The 23,162-nt window shown below is 41.7% G+C and overlaps 1 protein-coding gene across 1 annotated transcript in view; it reads left to right on the forward strand.

The window, feature by feature from the left end:
* The first annotated feature begins 3,095 nt into the window (after positions 1-3,095).
* The window catches only part of retreg1 (reticulophagy regulator 1), a 42,773-nt gene continuing 22,706 nt past the window's right edge, over positions 3,096-23,162 (forward strand). Inside the window, exons 1-3 of the mRNA XM_061730985.1 lie at positions 3,096-3,361; positions 4,455-4,561; positions 7,940-7,970. Of these exons, the coding sequence (XP_061586969.1) occupies positions 3,138-3,361; positions 4,455-4,561; positions 7,940-7,970 (362 nt within the window). The 5' untranslated portion in view covers positions 3,096-3,137. The remainder of the gene's footprint in view (positions 3,362-4,454; positions 4,562-7,939; positions 7,971-23,162) is intronic.

A 23,162-nucleotide genomic window follows, 5' to 3' on the forward strand; every position in this document is an offset into this window, starting at 1 on the left:
GAAATTGTACTTCAACATTAATCTCAACATTTTGACTTTTTTCTCAACATTTTGACTTTTTTCTCGAAATTTTGACTTTTTTCTCGACATTTCGACTTTTTTCTCGAAATTATGACTTTTTTCTCGACATTTCAACTTTTTTCTCAACATTTCGACTTTTTTCTCGAAAAATTTTGACTTTTTTCTCAACATTTCGCCATTTGCTTTCATTCTAAGGCTGATACAAGACTTCATTTTTTGCGGATCCAGACATATTGGTTTTTTGTGTTTTTGGTCCAATATGGCTCTTTCAACCTTTTGGGTTGCCAACCCCTGCCCTAGATGTAGCATGTATGAGATTAAAACACACTTAATACACATATTTTATCCCAATTTTGAGATGTTGATCGTATTGATCAGCATTATAGTTTGTTTTCTCTTTCTATCTTATTCCTCTATTGTTTTTGTAATCTCCATTCTGTTGGTGTACAGCAATTTAACCAACTGTGTTGTTTTTGAAAGTGCTTAATAAATAAAATTGAGTTTACTTGAGTAATAATTTCAGAATAATGAATGCAAATTTTTCTATTGGTAAAGTTCTGTTTTATTTTCTCCACATGAAGTCAGACGTAAGCATAGTAGGACCATCACCCATAGGGTTTCTGAAGAGGTCTTTTAAAGCCTCTGTTTCCTCGTACTGCCTAGTACTGTATCGGAAATGGGCGGAAGAATTCTGGTCAAATTTGTGCAAACATGTTCACTTCAAGGTGCTACTGAAAACGCTTCTGAAATGAGTGGCAGAGCAGAAACGAAGACTAGCAGAACTCCACTGGAACCGGCGGTTGGTCGGCCTGCAAAAGACCCTACTGGCGTTGCAGACTGGCTGTGGGTTCCAGCAGACTTCCCCTCGGAAAGGTCCAGAAATAACCTCCAGTCAATCCACACTGGAGGAACTGGGAACAAACACATGATATTGGCGTTTTTCCACTAGCACCTACTCAGCCCGACTCCTCTTCTTCCATCCTCTTGGTTTGGTTCTTTCCCACTAGGGATCTAACGTGACGAGTAGATACTTTTCTGTAACTACTCTGCTGAGGTTCTAAGTGGCTGAGTCGAGCTGTGATGTCATCACACTACAGGCCACCGATTGGTCGGGGGGTTGGAGTCAGACGTCTGAGTCAGGATGTGACATCAGCGAAAGAGACTCTGACGGCGGTTAATTTTATTCCACCAGCAACGGCAGCAGAAGTCTGTTTGGTGATCCAACTCTGAGGTGCAAATGTTCATAAACCTGGTGCTGAGGAGAGAATTAAAAAGGGATCTAGACGATAAGGAACGACCAGATCCACCAGGAGCTCTGTCACTTCATAGCTGCTCGCGGCTCCAGCTGACTTTTCAGCAGTGCTGAGACAAACAAAAAAAAGCTTTGTTGCTTTAAGCTTCTTTCACTCTCATTTTTTAACTTGATATGGAACACAAGCCACAGACCCAGCAGCACATCTATCATCTCCTCCAGGTTCTACATCTCTAGTGTTATTGTCTTCTATGTTTAGATACACAATCAAATACGCCACAGCAGCTTTGCTCCAATCCCGCCTACTTCTCATCTGGGTGTCTAAAAACAAACGAGAGCAAGGCGAGTGGAGGCGAGTTGAGTAGGTACTAGTGTAAAAGTGCCATTAGTTAGTTAGTTACGGCTGCTGCTGCATAGCTGTCAGTCGCTCTCCTAACTGGATTTGATGGGCCAGAGGAGACATTTCGACTTTATTCACGAAATTGTATTTCAACTTTATTCTCGAAATATCGTCTTTTATTCACGAAATTTTGACTTTATTCTTGAAATAGGGCTTGGTCACCAAGGTGCATTCTGGGACGCGGCGGCCGTGTTGGCAGCCTCGTGAGTGTAAAAAAAACGCAGTGTAGTAGCAGTGTGGTAGCACCAAATGAACAGAGGGAACCAAAAAAAGATGTTAAAATGCCGGAAAGGAACTGGAATTTACCGGGATACCTTAAACAAGGAAGCCAGGGAGAAAATAATGATTATTAACGGTCTGGATCCATATGAAATCCCTACTAAAGAGTGGAGCTCCTTGTCGGAGCTCCACTCTTTAGTGAGTGTTAGAGTGTTTGGCAGCTGCTTTGGTAAATGTTTGACTCGCCATGTGTTTCAATAAATTTGTACATGTTTTGTATTACTCTTACTTTTTTCTTTTTCTTTATTGACCGCTATATTATGCGGAAGAGGCTCCGAGGCGTGAGCAATATTTTTGTTTTCCTCGTCGGATAATTTTTTTCCTCTGCAGCTACAAATAGAGTTAATATTTTTTCCTCAACAAACTAGTTTTATCTGAAGATTGGGGTTAATCGCACAGCAGAGAGCTGGCCAGCAACTGCGTTTAGCTGGAGAAGTGGGAATAATACCCGTGTGAATGATCCGACCCCGGTCTGTGTGAGTGTTTGTTTGTGGTTTACTGTGAAAGGTTATGTTTGGTCGTCTTACAGCCGCGATCCAAGTGAGCCGACGGCTCTTTCACTCTGTTATCTCAGATACTTGGTCTCTGTGGTTCTGCCTCCGAGCAGGAAAGTGGTGAAAGTTAAACCATTAGCGATCTTTTCCCCACGTCTGTTATGTGTGGAGCTGCTGCAGCTACAACACAGCAACGGGTTACCATGGTTACAGAATAACGGAAAGTAACAATTACAACTACCGGTAGGCTAAGACAAAACAAAGAGGGAGCACGTCTGTACACAGTGTGCAGTGGCCCAAAGAGCAGCTAAGGTAGCTTCCAGTATAACGTCTCTGCCAAGCGATGACGTCAAGACAACCAAACCCTATAGTATTTCAACATTCATCTCGACATTTCGACTTTTTTCTCAAAATTGTATTTCAACATTATTCTCGACATTTCGACTTTTTTCACGAAGAGCAGAATAAAAAAAAATCTTCCCCTCTCAAATATTTTTTCCCCTGCATGGCCCCTAATACTCTTCCGTAGAATCTGATTCTGGTTGGTTTCTACCTGAAGTTTACAAGTCAGTGTGGCTTTTATTTTGAAATGCCCAGACAGGAAATGGACCGTCAACTCCCCCGTGGACTTGACAGCAGTTTCTGCTGGAGACAGGGAGCGGCAGATCTGAGGGAGCCCGGTCGTGCAGCGATGCTGGGGAGCCGGACAGCTGGACGTGTCGGTGATGGGGAGGCGGCTGCCGGGGCCCCGGGGCCGGAGGGGCCGGAGGGCCCCCAGGGGCCCCAGCAGGGCCCGCAGGGGCCGCAGCAGGCGTCTGCCGGCCCCGCAGGACTCCGCCCGTCCCGCCTGCTCAGCTGGAAGCAGAGTCCGTGCAGGACTTCAGCCCTGTTCGCTGCAGCCAACGCGGGGCTCGGGTAGGCATCATGACGCAGGGATATATCTGACTCCAGCATCACGCTGCTTGGAATTAACAATGACTTTCCTTTCACCTCAAACATCCAGGAAATCACACAAACACCCCTGACATTTCAGATGAATTTGCAGAATTTCTCCTAAAACTTGTTTTTTTTTTCTATTTGTATATCTTAAGGGATATCTTAGACCAAACCAGTTATTCACATGAAAATACGAGATAATATAACATAATAATATTGCAAAACTTGTATTTAAACATATTTAAAAATGCAAATACCAACCCAATACCAACAAAGTTTAGTTTTAAATGTTCAGTTTGAAGTTGCCGTTAAAAACCTACATCTGTAAAAATGTATTGTTTGTCATTAAAAAGTCACATTTAAAAATAGTGACTTAAACAAATACTTAAAAAAAATGTTGAAAATATGTTGTATGTGTCAACACATGTTTTCTCTGACTGTTGTGTGTAAAAAAGGTAAAACGGAAAGTAAAGTGTGTGTGCTTTGACAAGTTTAATTCTAATATTACATGTGTTGTTATCATTTTATTACAGTTTTTGTGGTAAAAAATGAAATCATTGTCAGTAACGGATATTTGAACATTCATTTAAATGTAGAATATTCTGTAATGTGATTATTGTCATTCCGTTATGGATGGGATTAGTCTTAAAGGCTGGGTCAGTGATTTCTGGTTCTTGAGAAAACACCCCCGTCACAAGCATGAACCCTCCCCCTGCAGGAGATTGGCTGGAGAAATCCCCACACACTCAGTTGTTTCCAGTTTATGGAGTCAGGACTGTACATGCATGAAGACTTGTTTTCTTCTCCTGTTTTTTACAGCGTAGTCAGAGGATAGATTGCCAGTGGACAGATCAGGATGACAAATTAAGTAAAATAACTTTAATAATGAACATCTATCAGCACTAAACTTTGGTATTTTTATTGAATGCATTTAGCAGCAGCACTTTTTAAAAAGAAAACATGAATATTATCCCTATTATCGCTCCATAAGAAGCATATAACCCTCCAGATGTGCAACAGGAAGCCGTGATGTCTGGTCAGCGACTAAAACCGCCGTTTTGTGTCTCTGCAGGTTTGTGGCCTTCAGCTCGTTCCGAGCCTACAGCCTCCTGGCAATCCTGCTGGCTCTGCTGGTCGTCATGGCAACTGCCGGAGACCTGGTTCGGTCCAGATCCACCGGTAGCACACGTTCATATTAATCACGCAGCGTGACGATGTGATGCGTCTCAGTCCGAGTCGAGACGGACGAGCGAGTCACATGTGATCGTTTGCTTTGTTTCATCTACAAACTGGAAGATGCTTCATCTAAGAAGCTGAAATTATGTTGTAAATATTTGTCGTTTGAAACTTTGTAGTGAAGTTGATTTATTTTCAGGAGCCTGTTTACTGAAACACAGTAAGAAACAAAGTATAACATTATGAAATAGATTTTAAATACATCTGCTACTCAACCTGAAGAAAGTAACTTATTGATCAATCTACAAATTCCTGAAAATATAAAGGCAATTAATGTATTTTTAAGGTTTCTTTCCTTTGATAAATGAGTGCAGCAAGTTTTTTGTAGTTTTTGTTTCAGAAATATGAAGAATAATCTTATGTCAGACTTTAATCACTCTTTTCCTGAAACTAAATACAACAGAAAACATTATATTGTTGCTTATATCTTTGACATCAAAAGCAAAACACTTAAAAATACATGAACATAAGAATTGATCTTTTCAAACCACATTGAGTAAATTCCTGGTTTTGGAGACTCAGTTCCAGGAAGTGCTTCCAGACAGAGTTAAATTAAGGAAATATCCAGCAACGTAGTCCGTTATATAAGCATACATGTGACAGTAAAATAAGAAAGAAGATATTAACTTCATTTGTCCAAAGGAAATTTCACCTTGGCTAAAATGCATCCCAGCGCTGCATCATCCATAAATGTGAATAGACTATTTTACTGTACGGGTCAAAGGTCACGGGTCGATGTTTCCAGACGAGCAGCACTGGGCTTAGGGGAGGGTTTTCCTCGGGCTGATGATTAAGGATGAGGCGCCGGGCTGGGATACCTGCCACGTGCATCTCTTATGTAAATGCATCCGTTACGCATTAGCAGAAAAAGACCACAGATGAAATCAGTCGAGGTGGAAATGAAGTCGATGTGCAACCTCAGGACTTTTTCTTAAGCTTAAGCTTTTGGTAATAAAGCATTTTTGTGTAAAAACATAAGAAAATGCAAACTCAGACAAACGAAAACTATATGACTTGTTTCGCTGCGAGATTATTTACAAAGAACAAAACCAAAAACAGTACTTGGGAAATGTTAAGTACCTAATAATAATAATAATAATAATGATACATTTTATTTATAAAGCACTTTATATTTGAATCAAATCTCAAAGTGCTACCATAAAAACCAGTTTAAAAAAAGCAGCAAAAATAAGATGGACTAAAATTGCAAGAAAAAAAGAAAGTCAGGACATGGTCACCTATGCACAGCTAAGAGATTAAAATTCATAGTTCCTACTGAGGTTAGGCTAATGCCTTGGTGAACAAAAGAAAAACAACCTACTATCCTCGTCAGGACTTAAGAACGTCAGCGCAGCTACCGATCACCAGTCCTTGATGTATTGATTATCAGCAGGTGTGCAGGTCTCAATGAAACTAGACGTTTTGGCCGTTTAATGATCTGTTAACGTGATGCCAATAGGGAAAGACGTAAGCAGAGGTCTTGGAGAAGCAGCTGCGACGGCACATCAATCTGCTCGTGAGAAAGATTTTTCACAACCGCGGCCAAGCTTTCTAGGACTGGTCTAGGATCTGGCTACAAAGGTTCTTAGAAAGACAGGAGGCGTGCAGGTCCACATCTTAGAAGGTCTTGGAATGAGCTGGTCAACATCCAGACCTGAACCCTGTTTAATAACGTGCCGGGACCTTGAGAGAGCTGTGCACAAGGGAATTCCCAAAAAACTTGACCTGAAGCAACGTTGTGACGAAGATGGAGGAAGTGGCTACTTCAAGTTACTGCCGCTCAAAGGTTATGACTAGAGGCTACTTATTATCTTTTTCTTTGCTTCTTGGCCTCAGTTTTAATCGATAGATGATGGTAAGGAAAGAAGTTACATGTAGTTGCTTCGCAGATTGCATTTGCTTAATATTTTGAAACACTGTCATTTATTTATCTACTTATTTATTTATTCTTTATTTCATTCATTGATTGAAATAAAAGAAAAAATGTAATATAAGCACAAACGTTCCTAAATTCTGAATGAAAGGGATAATCTTATTTAATCTACCCCTTTACCACAAGGAATCAATTTACAAAGAACGTAAATTAAAAAACAACAACAAAATAAACAAAATAATAAAATGAAATAACTGCCGGCCAACACAGACAGTCACGTTCCTTTTTAGTTCCCAAGTTAAAATTCAGTTAATACCATTCAAACAACAACAAACAATGTTTATACCTTTCATGACAATGGGTATGTCAATCAAACGTAACTGACATATTTCATTATATTTCCTTAACATACTGGTTTTAAGTGTTCTTTTGAATGCAATGTTTGATTTGGATTCTTTGGCTTCTTTATTCAGATTGTTCCATGAACTGATCTCTGTTCCTTTAAAGTTATACTTGCTTTCTCTTTTTTCAAATCTTTTAGGAATGTTGATTGGTAAAGTTTTTTATGAGCTTTAAACATAATTTGCAGAATACTATTTTCTACTAATTCATGAAATTTCAACAATTTTAACTGAAGGAACAATGGATTTGTTGGATCTCCATATCGTTTTCTACTGATTATTCTTATGGCTCTTTTTTGCAAAATGAAAATTTACTGAATATTTTGTACAGGCATTTCCCCATACCTCAACATAGTAGGTCACATATGGAATTAGATAATCTTTTATTTAGGTTTTTATGCATCAAAATATACCAGAGTAAAACAGACGTTACTAACTTTTTACACGACTGAATAAGCACAGTGTTGCCTTCAACTTCATTTAAACTTTATTTTGATTTGATTTGATTTTTATTTTATACATGCAAAAGACAACAATTAAAAGAGAAGATAAGAAGACAAAACAAACAAAAAAACTAAGAATTTCATCCTTTAACACTTAATATCTTAATTTACATGTGCAAAAAGGAGTAGGAAGTAGTGTAAACTTATTTAATCCTACCCCCATTCACTAATCATTTATTAACAAGTATTTATAATAACTAACTATACTATAATTATACTCACACACTGTATTCACACACTCTTTTGTGATAAATATGATAATATTTTAAAGTGTTTTAATGTTGTTTTTGATATTATTTCACTAAATTGGCATAATAAAGTAATACTACAGAGTTATCTGTGATTGCAGCTAACTTAATATGGTAACTCAAACACAGTCCTTTAAATCACACAGATAAAAGGAGGCTTGGTTTCAGTTTCGATTCTTGGGGGTAAAATGTGCAACTGAAAGTGGAGATGAGCCAAAAACATGACAAACAAGCCGTTTCTCTGTCATTATTCTTGTACTAAAGTCCTGCTTTTTTGTTTTTTTCTGTACCCGCAGCTTCTCACTTGTGGCGCAGCATGACAGCAAGGTAGGAAACTGCATGTTGTATTTGCTGGTGTGATTGGTTGGGGCTGAACGGTTAATGCAGTTCTGCAAACACACGAGGGCAGAATTAGTCTTTATGGTTGCCCTGATAGAAAAAACAGAAGAGAAACATTTTAAAAAGTCAAAAAATAAATTAAAAATACATGTTCTGATCACATTGTTGATCCAGCATCTATTTGGAAGGCATCACTGCCGGTCCTCATTCAAAAGATGTTCATTTTTGCACGAAGACGAGTTTAACTGGATGGATGTGACTCGAGGCTGTTGTGATGTGATCAGCTAGAGGGGAGACATCTGACTCTGCTGCAGTTGTTGGAACTCCTCAAAGCTGCACAATTGAGTTACAGAGTGAAGCATCTTCTCACACGCATGATCTTTGGGTAAATACTTCTGGAAATGCCATGTTTTTTCGTGTTTACACGCTTTATCCCAGCTGGTTTTATCCAGGCTGATGGATGCTGCTCAAGAAAAGCGAGTTACGCTTGAGGTCCGTTTTAGGTGAACAGTTAAGAGGATGTTACGCTGGCCGCTGAGGTGTCTCTCTGACGCATCGCAGAAGGGCTGGGAGGAAATCGGTCACCACTATGATCGTATTTGTCGTGTAAACAGGAGCACATTTCTCTGACCTGGATGCACCTCTCACTGTATAAAGTCAGGCCTCGTTCTTTTCAAACACACATCCCGATTGTCGGGCGTGGCAAACAAAAGCAGCATTGATGTGTTTCATTTTGGTCAAATATGTGACGGAGTCGTAGCTTTGCACTTCGGGTAACATCGGTTCGTAAAGTGGAGGTCACATGTTTCCACGTCTCCACAATCTGCAACCAAAACCTTCTTGTATGTTTTAAATCTTGATTGCATGAGTCTGAACACCCTTCCGACTACTGCTTTGTGGAAGCACCTTCACGCACCTAAACTCTGGACTTTTAGTGCACTTTCCTCTGCAAAAAAGTTCAACATACTTCAGACTGTTTTTTGAGTCATTCGTTAGGCCTTCATTGGGATTTAGGTTTCTGTTTCCCTTTGATTGAAATGTAAAAACGTCTTCATTTTTCAGCTTTTCCGCCGAGCTGAAGTGACGCCGTCCCCAACCGTGATACTACCCCACCATGCTTCACTGATGGTGATGCTCTGTGTTAGCTGTGCGATGGACGTACCTGCTGGAGTTGAGGCCATCAGACCAGAACTCATTTCCCCACGCGGTTTGGGATGACCGAACAAATCTTTCTGGCATATTTTTTTTCTAAGAAACCTCCATCTTCCATCCGTGATGCCACATTTTCGCTCCTCGCCGATGTCTTCAGTCACAAATCGTACAAAACTGTTACAAGTTTGACAGTTTATGTTGCTTTTATCCATTTTTATAAACTTTTCTCACCCACCATATGTTTTTAAGCACAAAGACGTGTATTTTTCACGTTTCTGTTGAGGGACTTCTTAGTACGGAAGAGTATTGGGGCCATGAAGGACAAAAAATATTTGAGAGATTTTTTTTTATTGTGCACTTTGAGAAAAAAGTCGAAATGTCGAGATTAATGTTGAAATATAATTTCGAGAAAAAAGTCGAAATGTCGAGAAAAAAGGCGAAATGTCAAGATTAATGTTGAAGTACAATTTCTAGAATAAAGTCGAAATTTCGTGAATAAAGTCGAAATTTCGAGGATAAAGTTGAAATACAATTTCGTGAATAAAGTCGAAATGTCTCCTCTGGCCCATCAAATCCAGTTAGGAAAGTCCTAATACTGATAACTACACCGTCTTTATGAGCTAAAAGAGAAAGAATGTCTTTGTTACTGAAGCCATTTTGTACGTGTCACAGGCGCTGTTTGTTATAGTCTCGGAAGGTTGACTTTATTCTCGATATTTCAACTTTTTTCTCAACATTTCGACTTTTTTCTCGAAGTGCATAATGAAAAAAAATTTCGTCTTTTTTAAATTTTTTTCCTGCCTGGCCCTAATACTCTTCCGTATCTTAGTGTTTTATTGTGAAAGAGTTACATTTCTCAGTGGCCTGTAGTTGGTCTACCGAGTCTCACGTCCATATGTCCACATACCGTGACTTTTACAGATTTTTGTTTCCTAGAGTTAATTATTTTGTTTGGGTTTACAAGGACAGACCGAGACTGTAACGCTAGTGCCTTTATGAAACGGTGGACTCTGCCCCAACGGACCGTGTAGATGCTGAACATGGAGGAACCATCCTCCCTGACAGCATACCATCTCAACATGACTCCGGGAGTCTGTCCCGCCGAGCTGATTGATCACATATGACCATCTAATCCAATCGCCTGCTAATATCTCTCCTCTGTGCCCAAACCGTGTGACTTATTGGACACTGAAGCCTACAGTCGAAGCACACTGATCACGGACTCAACATTTGATGCATGACTGAAATGAGTCAGTAAGTGGATTAGTCGTCCATACGATGATCAGCGCTGCATTCCCGCAGTTAAATTACACCATGCGACCACTGGTCAGTTAATTATGTATTTTTGAAAACGATATAAAACAGTTGTTCTGAAATGGTTTGGATGAGAAGTTAAGATGCATTTATTACACGATCTTCATCCTTAAGTACATCATTGTGCACATTTGCTCCCGTTTATCTTTCAGCATTTAAAGCAGCACCGTAACTTTCAGCTTTTCTGAGTTTGGCGGCATCTTTTGGACAAAAGCGGTAGTGCTTTACCAGAAAGAACACTGTGTTTCCCATGAGCACCAGCGCGTACTGCCGGAAAACTCCTGTCCCGTCGCGTGCATTTGTTTTGAGAGAAGACGGGACGCTTTTCTGTTTCACCAAGTGAACAGACTGAACGCAAAAAAAAAAGATGTTAAACTGCTGGAAAGGAACTGGAATTTACCGGGATACCTTAAACAAGGAAGCCAGGGAGCGGTATATGGAGAAAATAATGATTATTAACGGTCTGGATCCATATGAAATCCCTACTAAAGAATGAAGCTCCTGGTCGGAGCTGCACTCTTTATAAGGGATTACTGCCGCAGTTCTGCAGAACCAACGTCTCCGGCTAACTTGTTTAGGAGTGTTTGGCAGCTGGTTTGGTAAATGTTTGACTCGCCATGTGTTTCAATAAATTAGTATAATAGTACAACATACACTACATGTTTTGTATTACTCTTACTTTTCTTTTCTTTTTTTTTTGACTGCTATATTATGTTGAAGAGGCTCCGAGGCGTGAGCAATATTTTTTTTTCCTTGTGAGATTATTTTTTTCCTCTGCAGCTACAAATCAAATAGTTAATATTTTTTCCTCAACAAAATTAATCGCACCGCAGAGAGCTGGCCAACAACTGCGTTTAGCTGGAGAAGACACACCCTGGACCTGGTCATAACCTATGGCCTGTCCACCGGTGTGTCCTCTGTTGTCGACCTGGCTGTGTCTGACCATTACTGCGTGTTTTTTAACATCACCAGTCTTAATCATCAGGAAGCCTCGATGAGAACGGTGAGGAAACGCTACCTAACTTCTGAAGTGGCTGCAAATTTTATTGAGATTTTAGAGAGCACTCCTGCTGATGTTTTACCTGCATCATGTGATTTTATTGTTGATAATTTTAACAGGAAACTGGAATCTACGCTGAACTCAGTTGCTCCACTTTTAACAAAAACCATAAAAACTAAGCCTACACCCCCATGGAGAACTGAGGAAGTCAAAAAATCAAAAAGAAAATGCAGGAGTGCTGAGAGAAGGTGGAGAAAAAGTAAACTTACAATACATTATCAAATATTTCGTGAACAACTCAAATCCTACAATAAAACCGTCAAACAGGCAAGGATAGCTCATTTCTCAAAACTCATTACAGACAATAAAAACAATCCTCGATTTCTTTTCTCCACCTTCGATCTTTTAACAAATGTACATTTTAAGAATTCCTCACAACCACCAACAGACAATCTTTGTGAGGATTTTGCAGACCACTTTGGAAGTAAAATTGACAACATTAGGTCCAGTCTTTTACCACATCAAAATGTCATTTTTAACACATCTGGACAGTTGCTTTTATCCGAGGAAACACTGGAGAGTTTTGCCCTGGTTGATGCGAGGACCCTTGGTCGAGTTTTCTCCCAGGTAAACCCAACAACCTGCCTTTTAGATCCTATTCCCACATCACTTTTAAAGACATTTTATGAATTCTTTGAGGAACATATTTTAAATATAGTAAATTACTCTCTTCAGACGGGTGTCTTCCCTGCCGCCTTTAAAATGGCGGTGGTGAAGCCCCTTCTGAAGAAGAGCAATTTAGATCACAGCATTTTTAATAACTACAGACCTGTATCCAACTTACCCTTTTTAAGTAAGATTTTAGAAAAGCTGGTTTTTAACCAAGTAAATTATTTTTTAATAAGAAACAATATTTCAGAGAAATTTCAGTCTGGCTTTAGGATGAACCACAGCACCGAGACAGCCCTTTTAAAGATTTTAAATGACATCAGGTGCAATTTAGATAACCGCAAACTGACAGTCTTGGTTCTACTGGATCTTAGTGCCGCCTTCGATACAGTAGACCATCACATTTTATTAAACAGACTGAAGCACCTGGTGGGCCTCTCTGGTACTGTTTTTAACTGGTTCCGCTCCTATCTCACAGATCGATCTTTCTTTGTAAGTTTGGATACATGTTCCTCCAGAATGCATGAAATTAAGTGTGGGGTCCCCCAAGGGTCAATTTTAGGTCCGCTTCTTTTTAACCTTTACATGCTTCCCTTGGGGGACGTCATCAGGAGACACGGCATCAGCTTCCACAGCTACGCTGACGACACACAGCTGTACATCGCTGTGTCTCCTGATGACACAGGGCCACTTGATGCCCTTTTTAACTGTATTTTAGATATTAAGTCATGGATGGCAGATAATTTCCTACAGCTCAACCAGGACAAAACAGAAGTTTTAGTTATTGGTCCTGAAGGCCAGAGAGAGAAACTTTTACCAAAACTACAAGATTTTAAACCTTCGAAATGTGTAAAGAACCTGGGTGTTATTTTTGACTCTGAGCTCACTTTTATTCCACACATAAAGAATATTACGAAGATAGGTTTTTACCATCTTAAGAATATAGCCAGAGTCCGCCCGTTTCTCTCTCAGGCCAGCACGGAGGTGCTGATGCATGCTTTTATCTCATGTCGTTTAGATTATTGTAATGCCCTGCTCTCTGGTCTTCCTAAAAAGAGTATTAAGAACCTACAACTATTACAGAATTCAGCCGCTCGCGTGCTGACGAGGACCAGAGGGCGGGAGCACATTACACCTGTTTTAAAATCGCTGCATTGGCTCCCCGTCCGCTTCAGGATTGATTTTAAGGTTCTTTTACTGGTTTTTAAATGTCTTAACGGTCTTGGGCCATCTTATTTATCTGATCTGCTTTTACCGTATCAACCCTCGCGGACCCTGAGGTCCTCTGGCACCGGCCTTTTAACCATTCCCCGAACCGCGACCAAAACCCACGGTGAGGCTGCATTCAGCCATTATGGCCCTTATTTATGGAACAGCCTGCCAGAGAACCTCAGGACCGCAGAGAACGTTGATACTTTTAAAAGGAGGCTCAAGACACACCTTTTTAGCTTGGCTTTTATCTGATCACCTTTAATACATTTGAGTGACTTTGTATTTTATGTTATTTATTATTCATCTTAAGTTTTGTATAGATTTTTCTAAAATTTTACACTTTTTAGGCATTTTTTACTTTCTTTTAATCTTTTAGTTTTTAGCTCCAGTGTTTCCTCAGGGGGGTCGTCCACACTGGGAGGTGTGCCTGCTCCGCCTATGGGGGTGTCGTCATGGGGGTCCCTCAGGCCTGGGTAGCTGGGGGAGGGACTCCACCTTCTGTGTGGGGTCTGTCCTGGTCTGTCCAGGTTGGGGGGGTCTCTGTGGCGATGCTCCTTGTGGTCGTGGCCGGTGGAGCCTCTCGGTGTGGACGGCCACCCATAGGTAGTGTTTTCCTCACCTGGATCGTTAGTGCTAAGCCATGTCACCAGTCCACTTATTGTGTGTGTGTGTGTGGGCGTGTGAGTGTATGCACATGTGTATGAGTGTGAGTGAGGGTGTGTGTATGCGTGGGGGGTGGGGTCGTATGGGATGTTTTAAATTGTACTTTTGATTGTTATTTTATCTCTGTATGTAAAGCACCATGAGTTGCACTTACACTGCATGAGTTGGTGCTATATAAATAAATAAAGTTTAAGTTTAAGTTTAAGTGGGGAATAAAACCCGTTTGAATGATCCGACCCCGGTCTGTTTGCGTGTTTGTTTGTTTACTGAGGAACGTTATGTTTGGTTGGACTCGTTACAGCCGCGATCCAACCGAGCCGACGACTCTTTTACTCTTTTAATTTGTTATCTCAGATAAATGGATGGCCTCCGTGGTTCTGCCTCGGAGCAGGAAAGCGGTGAAAAGTTAAACTATTAGCGATCTTTTCCCCACGTCTGTTGTGTGTGGAGCTGCTGCAGCCACAACACAGCAACGGGTTACCAGCTTGGCAGCTTCTGCGGAGCTGCTCTCCAAGCCCCGCCCATTTTCGTCTCGACTACGAATCGGGAAGGAGGGGGAAGTGACGTATGCCGTAAAGCAGTCAAAGCCGTAAAAATGTGTAGTTTTTTAGTGTGGCAGGGTTCCTACCATGCTCCTCAAAGTTACATAGTGCCAGTGAAGGTGATACAGACCCCTCAGACCATGACAGAGGTGTCATTAAACCTGTTGGAAGTTGATGTACCATCACAATGACTCTGTAAATATGATATTAAGGTGTAAAAGTTACGTAGTGTCGCTTTAAATTAGAGAATTATTTCTGTTTCTAGATGTATATTAATTAGGACTGTCAAACGATACATTTTTTTAATCGCATTAATATTAATTGCACATTTATTCACACATTTTTTGCTGTTCTAAATTACCTTACGGTATTTTTTTAAATGTTTTTTTTTTTTTTTTTTTTTTTTTTATTGATCTTTTTATAGGAAACAACATACAATGAAAACATGGAAATCTGTAGTCAAACACACGCATTATACATTGTCTCCTTTTTTTTTTTTTTTTTTTTTTTTAAAACACACAAAACCTAACTAAGGAACAGAGTCTCTGTAGCGTTAAATAATAAATAAACAGATGAGCAAGAAATGATCAAAGGAGGAAAGTAATGTATGAGCAAAAATGCATACAAAAAACAAATGCAGTGGTGAATGTAGATGCCCATAAGTGATATCCCATTAACTGGAAATAAATAAAACATAAAAAAAACAAATTAAGGAGATGAAAAGAAAATTAAGGGAGGGGGGGGTCAGTCGGTGGGTAGAGTCTTCAACGCGGTAAAGTGGTCTATGAAAGATTGCCATTTGCGAACGAATTTAGCTGCGTTGCCTTTTAAAGAGTATCTCACCTTCTCCAATTTAAGAAAAAACATAACATCACTAAGCCAAATAGAAATAGACAGGGACTTGGGGGATTTCCATAGAAGTAAGATACGACGTCTTGCTAAAAGGGATGTGAAAGCCAATACTTCTGACTGTGTGGGGCTGATATGTGAGGAGTCAACAGTGAGTCCGAATATTGCTAAGAGAGGGGCCATAACAACTTTTTTACCTAGAACTTTAGACATGATCACAGAATAATCACTCCAAAATTTCTGTAACCTAGGACAGGAGAAAAACATATGACTTAAATTGCATGGAGAACCCTGGCATCTGTCGCATAGGTCTGCAACATTCGGATATATTTCCGATAATCGGGATTTTGATAGGTGGGCTCTATGCAGCACCTTAAATTGAATAAGTTCAAATCTAGCGCAAGGCGTGCTAGATCGTATGCTACGGATAGCTTTATCCCACAGCTCCCCTGTGAAGTCAAGGCCCAACTCTCGTCCCCAACCCTCCCGAGCTTTATCTACAGAATGATCATCAAATGTCATACACAGTGCATATATCTTAGATATCAGAGACTTTTGACTGAGTTTCATTGTTAGAAGATCATCCCACGGTTGGTTAGCAGGAAGGGAAGGGAAGCATGGAAACAGAGCAGAGGCGCAGTGTCGAAGCTGGAAGTAGCGAAACAAATGGGAGGCAGGCAAATTGAACTTTGACCTCAGATCTGAAAATGTGGAAAAGATACCATCCTTATATAGATCCCTGAAGTGCTTAATGCCCCGGTTGTACCAAATCATAAAAGTGGTGTCTATTAGTGATGGAGGGAACAGATGATTCTTAGTAACAGGTGTATAGGTGGATGGAGAAGCAAATTTAAAGTGGCGCCTAAACTGTGACCAAATCTTAAGGGAGGAAAGCACCACAGGGCTATTTGTAAACTTAGAGGGATTCAATGGTAAAGAGGAGGAGAGTAGGGCCGTTACAGAGGATGAAGAGAGTGACTGAGCCTCCAATCTGCACCATAATAACTCAGGAGACTGAAGCCAATAAATTAGTTTGTGAATATGCGCTGACCAATAGTAAAGCATAAAGTTTGGTAGTGCTAGACCCCCATTAAATTTAAATTTTTGGAGAAGCGAATACCTCACTCTGGGTGTCTTACCGGCCCATAAAAAGTTGGAAACAATTTGGTCAAGTGATTTAAAAAAAGATTTTGGTAGAAATAAAGGAGTGCATTGGAACAAAAAAAGAAATTTAGGCAATACAGTCATTTTCACTGTGTTAATTCTTCCTATCAGTGACAATGGTAGGGAGTTCCACCTCTGTAAGTCCGCCTTCACTCGAGTTACCAGTGAGGAAAAATTAGCGGTGAAAAGAGAGGGCAGAGTGCGGGTCACATTAATCCCTAAGTATCTAAAGCCCAACGGGCTGAGTTTAAAGGGGATATCAGATTGTTTGAGTTGTAAAGCAGAGGAGTTTATGGGGAAGCATTCACACTTGTGAAGATTGACCTTATAGCCGGAGAAGGATCCATAATTCTTCAACAGAGATAATATTGGTGCGATGCTGGTTAAAGGGTCAGATACATATAAAAGGAGGTCGTCTGCATAAAGTGACAATTTAAGTTCCACATTGGACCTAGAGACTCCGCGAAATAGAGGAAGAGTTCTTAAAGCAATTGAAAGTGGTTCGACGGATAGAGCGAATAGCAAAGGGGAGAGAGGGCAGCCCTGTCTCGTGCCACGTGATAATGTAAAATAAGTGGAGTAGTTGTCATTGGTGTGAATGCTGGCCTGAGGGGAAGTGTAAAGAAGTCTAATCCACGATATAAACCTGTGTCCAAATCCGAATTTATGAAGTGTTGCAAAAAGATAGTTAAATTCGACATGATCAAAAGCTTTCTCAGCATCAATTGCGATAACAACTTCAGGGAGTGGAGAAGAATCTTTAGAGAGAATCACATTAAGAAGTGTACGAACATTATAGAAGAGCTGGCGTCCCTTGATGAAACCATTCTGCTCCTCAGATATGATGCTAGGAAGGATCTTATCAAGACGAATTGCTAGTGCTTTGGCTAAAATTTTGACATCTACATTCAGTAAGGACAAGGGCCTATAAGAAGTGCATGATTCAGGGTCCTTGTCCTTCTTCAAAAGGAGGGCAATAGACGCCTGCATTAAAGAGGGAGGCAATGAGCCCTGATCAAGGGACTCATTGTACATTGAAAGTAAAAGGGGGGCTAATTTGTCTTTGAATTTTTTGAAAAACTCAGCTCCGAACCCATCGGGACCAGGGGCCTTGTTGCTTTGCGTAGCTTCAATGGCGGCGGCAATTTCTTGCAAGCTGAAAGGAGCATCGAGGCCATTAGCCACATCCAAATTAATAGTAGGGACAGTGATATTATCAAGAAAGGAGGTCATTTCTGCTGTGTCAAGTGGAGATTCTGACTCATAGAGAGAGGAGTAGTATGATTTAAAAATTGTGTTGATGGCGATTGGATCGGTGGTAAGTGTGCCATTAGAATCTCTAATGCTGGGAATCAGTCTCGACGTTGCTTGCCTTTTTAATTGGTGAGCCAATAACCTGCTTGGTTTATCGCCGTGTTCATAATAGTTGGCATGAGCGCGTAATAGGAGCCGTTCAGAATCAGCTGTCGCTATAAGATCGAATTTTGACTGCAAATCAAGCCGTTGTTTCAGTAAACTCGGACTCGGGTTAACTGAGTTTAGTCTGTCTGTGTCCTGAATTTTAGATGTGAGCTCCTGTAATTTAGCCCTGCGGATTTTACTGGCGTATGCTGAATAAGAAATAATCTGTCCTCGCAAATATGCTTTGAGTGATTCCCATACTAGCGAAAAACTGGTAGAATCTGTTTTGTTTAATGCAATGAAATCATCTATTGAAGCAGATATAGAGACATTAAATGCATCGTCGGATAAAAGCAATGGATTAAACCTCCAGGGAGAAGAAAAACGGGGGCGCTCAGACCATGTTATATTCAAAGTTAGAGGGGCGTGATCCGAAATAACAATTGGGTGGTATACGACAGAAGTAACTTTGGGGAGAAGAGAGCCATCAACAAAAAAATAGTCAATACGTGAATATGACTGATGTACTTGTGAAAAAAAAGAGAATTCCTTATCTCCAGGATGTGAGACCCTCCACGGATCAACAAGCCCGTTCTTGACTGTAAAATCAGTAATAGATTTTGACATAGAGGATTGAGTCAAAGTACGAGGATTCGAACGGTCCAAAGAAGGATTAATAACACAATTCAGATCACCGCCCAGTATTGTAATATGCGTATTTAAGAAAGGGAGGTTGCCAAACAGCCTATCCGTAAAATTGGGGTCATCAAAATTAGGGGCATATATATTCACCAACAATACAGGGTTACAGTATAGAGTGCCCGCAACAATAAGATATCTACCATTCTTATCGGATATTGTCCTGGAGACGGAGAAATTGACTCTTTTGTTGATCAAAATTGCTACTCCTCTAGACCTAGAATCAAAATTTGAATGAAAAATATCACCCACCCAAGCTCGCTTGAGTCTGAAATGATCTTTATTTCGCAAATGAGTTTCCTGAAGGAAAGCTATGTCAGTGTCCAAGCGTTTCAAATGTGAAAAAATCTTTGATCGCTTAATTGGATTATTCACACCTTTCACATTCCAGCTAGTGAATGTAATGTTTGATCCAGTATCAGGCTTGCGCAGATTGCGATCGTTCATAGGCATTCTCTGAGAGAAAATAAGACCGACTCACCCACCACCAGAGGAGATATAAGGAAAAGAGGTAAAAGGGAAAACCAAAACAAACAAAACTCAGGAGTATATACATACCTACAGAGACAAAAAGCCAACATCCCATAACCCCCGCCCACCCACCCAGCGCACATTAGATGATCCCATCCCCAAACGATGGAAACAGCCGTGCTGGCTTCAAAGGAAGCCATTCTCGAAAAGAGATGCTTTCGGCTATAAAGCTAAATACAAAAACAAAAACAAAATTAGCTCCTGCAGAGTTAAAACCTTAAAATAAAATAAAATAAAATATGAGGCATATGAAACCATCAATCTAAGCCATTCTGACAATCGCTGTCTTGTCAGGGTAACAACAAACGTAAATTAGGGAGATCTTTGGCCTATAGAACAATAATATATACATATATGCACTCACACACCCACACAGACACGCACACACATGCACACAATTTAAGCAAAGACAGGGGTGCGTGCATATTTTCTTATCAAGGCATCATACCAGAGAAATGATTAGGCCATCAATTTAAAACAGTGTTTTTCCCATTGATAGTTAGAAGAGGAAAGAAAAAAAAATAAATAAATAAATAAAAAATAAAAAAATAAAAAATTACGACATAAAGTCCCATTTTCTGAATTGACTCAGTCACTCACCCCGGGCCAGAGTCCCGCACGGACATCAAGCTGGATAAGTCGTCCCAGAAAACTAGCTGGTAGTCACTTTTTTTATTTTCCTGATGAATGTCAGGGCTTCATCTGGCGACGTGAAGTCACGCTGCTGGCCATCATGGGTTACACGCAGCCGGGCGGGATACAGTAATCCATACCGGACTCCTTCAATCTCCCGCAGCTGACGGCGCACGTCATTAAAGGCAGCGCGCGCCCGCGCTGTCTTGGCTGTGTGATCCGGGAACACGGAGATGCTCATACCCCAGACTTTTATCCGCTGCCGCTCTCTCGCCTTTCTCAGGATGTCAGCGCAGTCGGTGTAATAATGGAGCCTTGCCACTATTGCGCGGGGCCGCTCCCCGGGCTTCGGTCTCGGCATGAGGGTGCGGTGAGCTCTGTCAACCACCGGCTCTGCGTCGAGGGAGAAGGCTTCCGCCAATAGCCTGGAAACACCGGCTGCAGATGAAGAGTCAGGATCCTCCTCCGGGACGCCAATAATCCGTACGTTCTGCCGACGAGACCTTGACTCCAAATCCTCGCATCTGTCCTCCAGCCTCACATATTCTTTCGACAAGTGATCCACTTTTTTCTGGAGAGCAACGATGTCGTCTGAGCAGCTTGAGACGGACAGCTCCATCCCAGCGACCGTGGTCGCGAGACCCGCGGCGTCCGCCTTCATGGAGGAAATACTGCCAGAAAGATCGGCTTTAAGAGAAAGCAGCTCGGACTTAATGGACGTTAAATTATCGGTAAGTGCTGCCTGAAGCTCTGACCGAAATATAGCTGCAACATCATTGCGGAGAGCGGAGAGGAGTTCGGTTTTAAGCCGGCTGAACTCCGCAGCTGGAACCTGCGCAGCGCAGGTGCTCTCCGGAGGAGGAGAATCACCGCGGGGCGAGGAGACAGCATGAGCAGCAGGCCGCGGGTTAGCTGGAGGGTTATTCCCCGCTTTGAAGGACTTTGGAGGCATTTCCGTGGTAAGTTGTCGAAGTAACCGCGTTGAAAATAATTTAGTTAAAACCAAAGCCGTGGGAGTGATGCAAAAAGTGCCTATAAATGTTGAATTAAAATTAACTCTGCAGGAGCTCCGCTAATCACGTCTCACCCCATGTACAGCTAAGCCGGAAGCCCATTTTTTTTTTTAAATGTTTTTAATTATGTTAACAACATGAGAAAGGGCAAATATGCTTGCTTTATGCCAATGTTTATTCAACTTTCCACAAAAAAAAGCTTTTGACCTGAATGCTTGGCCAAAACTTGATCCTTCATAAATACAAACACAATGTAGTCCCCAACTTTAGACTAACTTAAGATTCCTTGTTTTTTTAAGCAGCTCAATGTAAAACAATGAACCATATGCATCACAAACATTGTACAAGAAGTCGTTCAATATGAAGGAGACAGGAGCTCAGATAACGAGCGTCGGGCCGAGCTCGTCTCCCCGCAGGAATGATCTTTGTCCGTCAGACATCAGACGCTTGGATCTGAAGAGTGAGGGATCTAAATCTACTCTACAGCCTCGTATGAGAAAAGTTTGGACCAATGTTTAGGACAACGTGGGAAATCCCAGGTCCAGTCCACGAGCCCCCACCTCTGGGGGCCGTCATGTTAAGCAGTACCACTCGATAACACCTCCGGACCCCTCATCCCTCCCCTCGACTCCGCTTCAGGCAACGGGGAGGCAATGTAACGCCCACCTTACATTTATACCGCCCATCAGGCGTTAAACTCGAGTCGTCGTCCAGGAAGATTACACTTTTACCAGCATTTTATGACTCAAAGGCCTAAAATGCAGAAATGTCTCAAATTAATAATGTCTGCAAACACAAACATGTCAAAATAAAACCAATTTTTGGTCTTTTTGTCCAGCATCCCCCTAGCAACGGATCTAGAGTTGCACTTGACCTCTGAACTCGTTAATCCAGCAACTGTACATCCATATGTGAGACACGGAGATTGGACCTCATGTTGTGAAGTTCATGAATCAAACAATTCTGCTTTAAGTGAAAGCTTGTCGGGGGTAATCTTTGTTACGTTGGCACCTCCTCGTGTTGCTGGGTTGTGACCCTTTTAGCTGACTCAGTTTGCTCTGTCGGCGTCACGTTGGCGAGCCTCGCCCCCCCATTTTGAAAGCGGCTGTGTGCTTAGCGGCGGTGCTACGGGGAGGTCGGGGGGGGGTGGCATCCGTTACTCGATCCCGCGGCTGGCTTGGTGGGATTCAGCCGAGGTGACAGGGATTTGTGGGCGCCAGAGTTATATAACGGAGGAGTCGGGTGAGTTTGGGTCACGGACAGTGAAAAGACACAAATCAAGAATAAGAAAGGGCTTTTAATGACAATAATAAATGTAACAAGAAAGGTTGAAGACAATCCTCACGACGGAAGACCAGCACCAGTGAAATCAGCTGCAGTCTGGTCAGTTCAAAGGTCGATTTTTGTCCATTTGTGTTGTTTTTCAAACATTTCGCTCGCTAGGAAGTTGTATATTTGTTCAGCTGTCACGGATCTGTTGACGACAGAGTGTCAGACGCCGTATCTGATGCTGTGACATTTGGCCGCCGGGATGGGATTGTGTTGTCACCATCTGCCGTTGTCCGTCAGTTGCTAGTCGCTGTGAGGAATTGTACATCCACTCAGAGAAGGTCCTGGACAAAGGCACGCGGAGGATCAACTGCTGACCCAAAATGTGAGCCGGCGGCCGGAGAACCTGAGCCAACATGTGTGTTGTGCTGTTGAGCATGTGCTGGTGTGCAGTTGCATGTCCGGCTCTCCAGGGACGTTGACAGATCCGCTCTGACTAATGTGCTTTATTGATGGTGTCCACTTGGTGCCGGCACAAAACGCAGCGTCATAGGCCGTATAAGAAGAACTGGACAAACCCTCGGCAACATCACCCGTAGGTTCTTTTTGGACCACTAGAGGGTGCCATCGTGGCAGGGGATGACCACGGGGATGAAGGCAGCGTGAGCAAGCCTGGTGGCCGCTGGGGGCAGACTTACCTCCGCTCAGTAGGGCTTGGTCGCCAAGTTGCATTCTGGGACGCAGCGGCCATGTTGGCAGCCTTGTGAGTGTAAACAAACAGCAGTGTAGTAGCAGTGTGGTAGCACCAAGTGAACAGACGGAACGCAAAAAACAAAAAGTTAAAATGCCGGAAAGGAACTGGAATTTACTGGGATACCTTAAACGGATTCCCTGCATCTGCTTTGATGACGTAGTAAATGACGTAGGGCCGTGGCTCTCTGGTGGAAAAGCAAGCCGGGTCTTTGAAGAACCTGTTTAAAACAGCGTTTATGAGGTGGTCGAAAGGCCCTGAGAGCTGCGGTAACAGGCCCCACAGCCAGTTTGAGTGCACGTGGAAAACACTTGTTTA

The sequence above is a fragment of the Cololabis saira genome, chromosome 10, assembly GCF_033807715.1.
Source record: "Cololabis saira isolate AMF1-May2022 chromosome 10, fColSai1.1, whole genome shotgun sequence".
NCBI classification, from domain to species: Eukaryota; Metazoa; Chordata; class Actinopteri; order Beloniformes; family Belonidae; genus Cololabis; species Cololabis saira.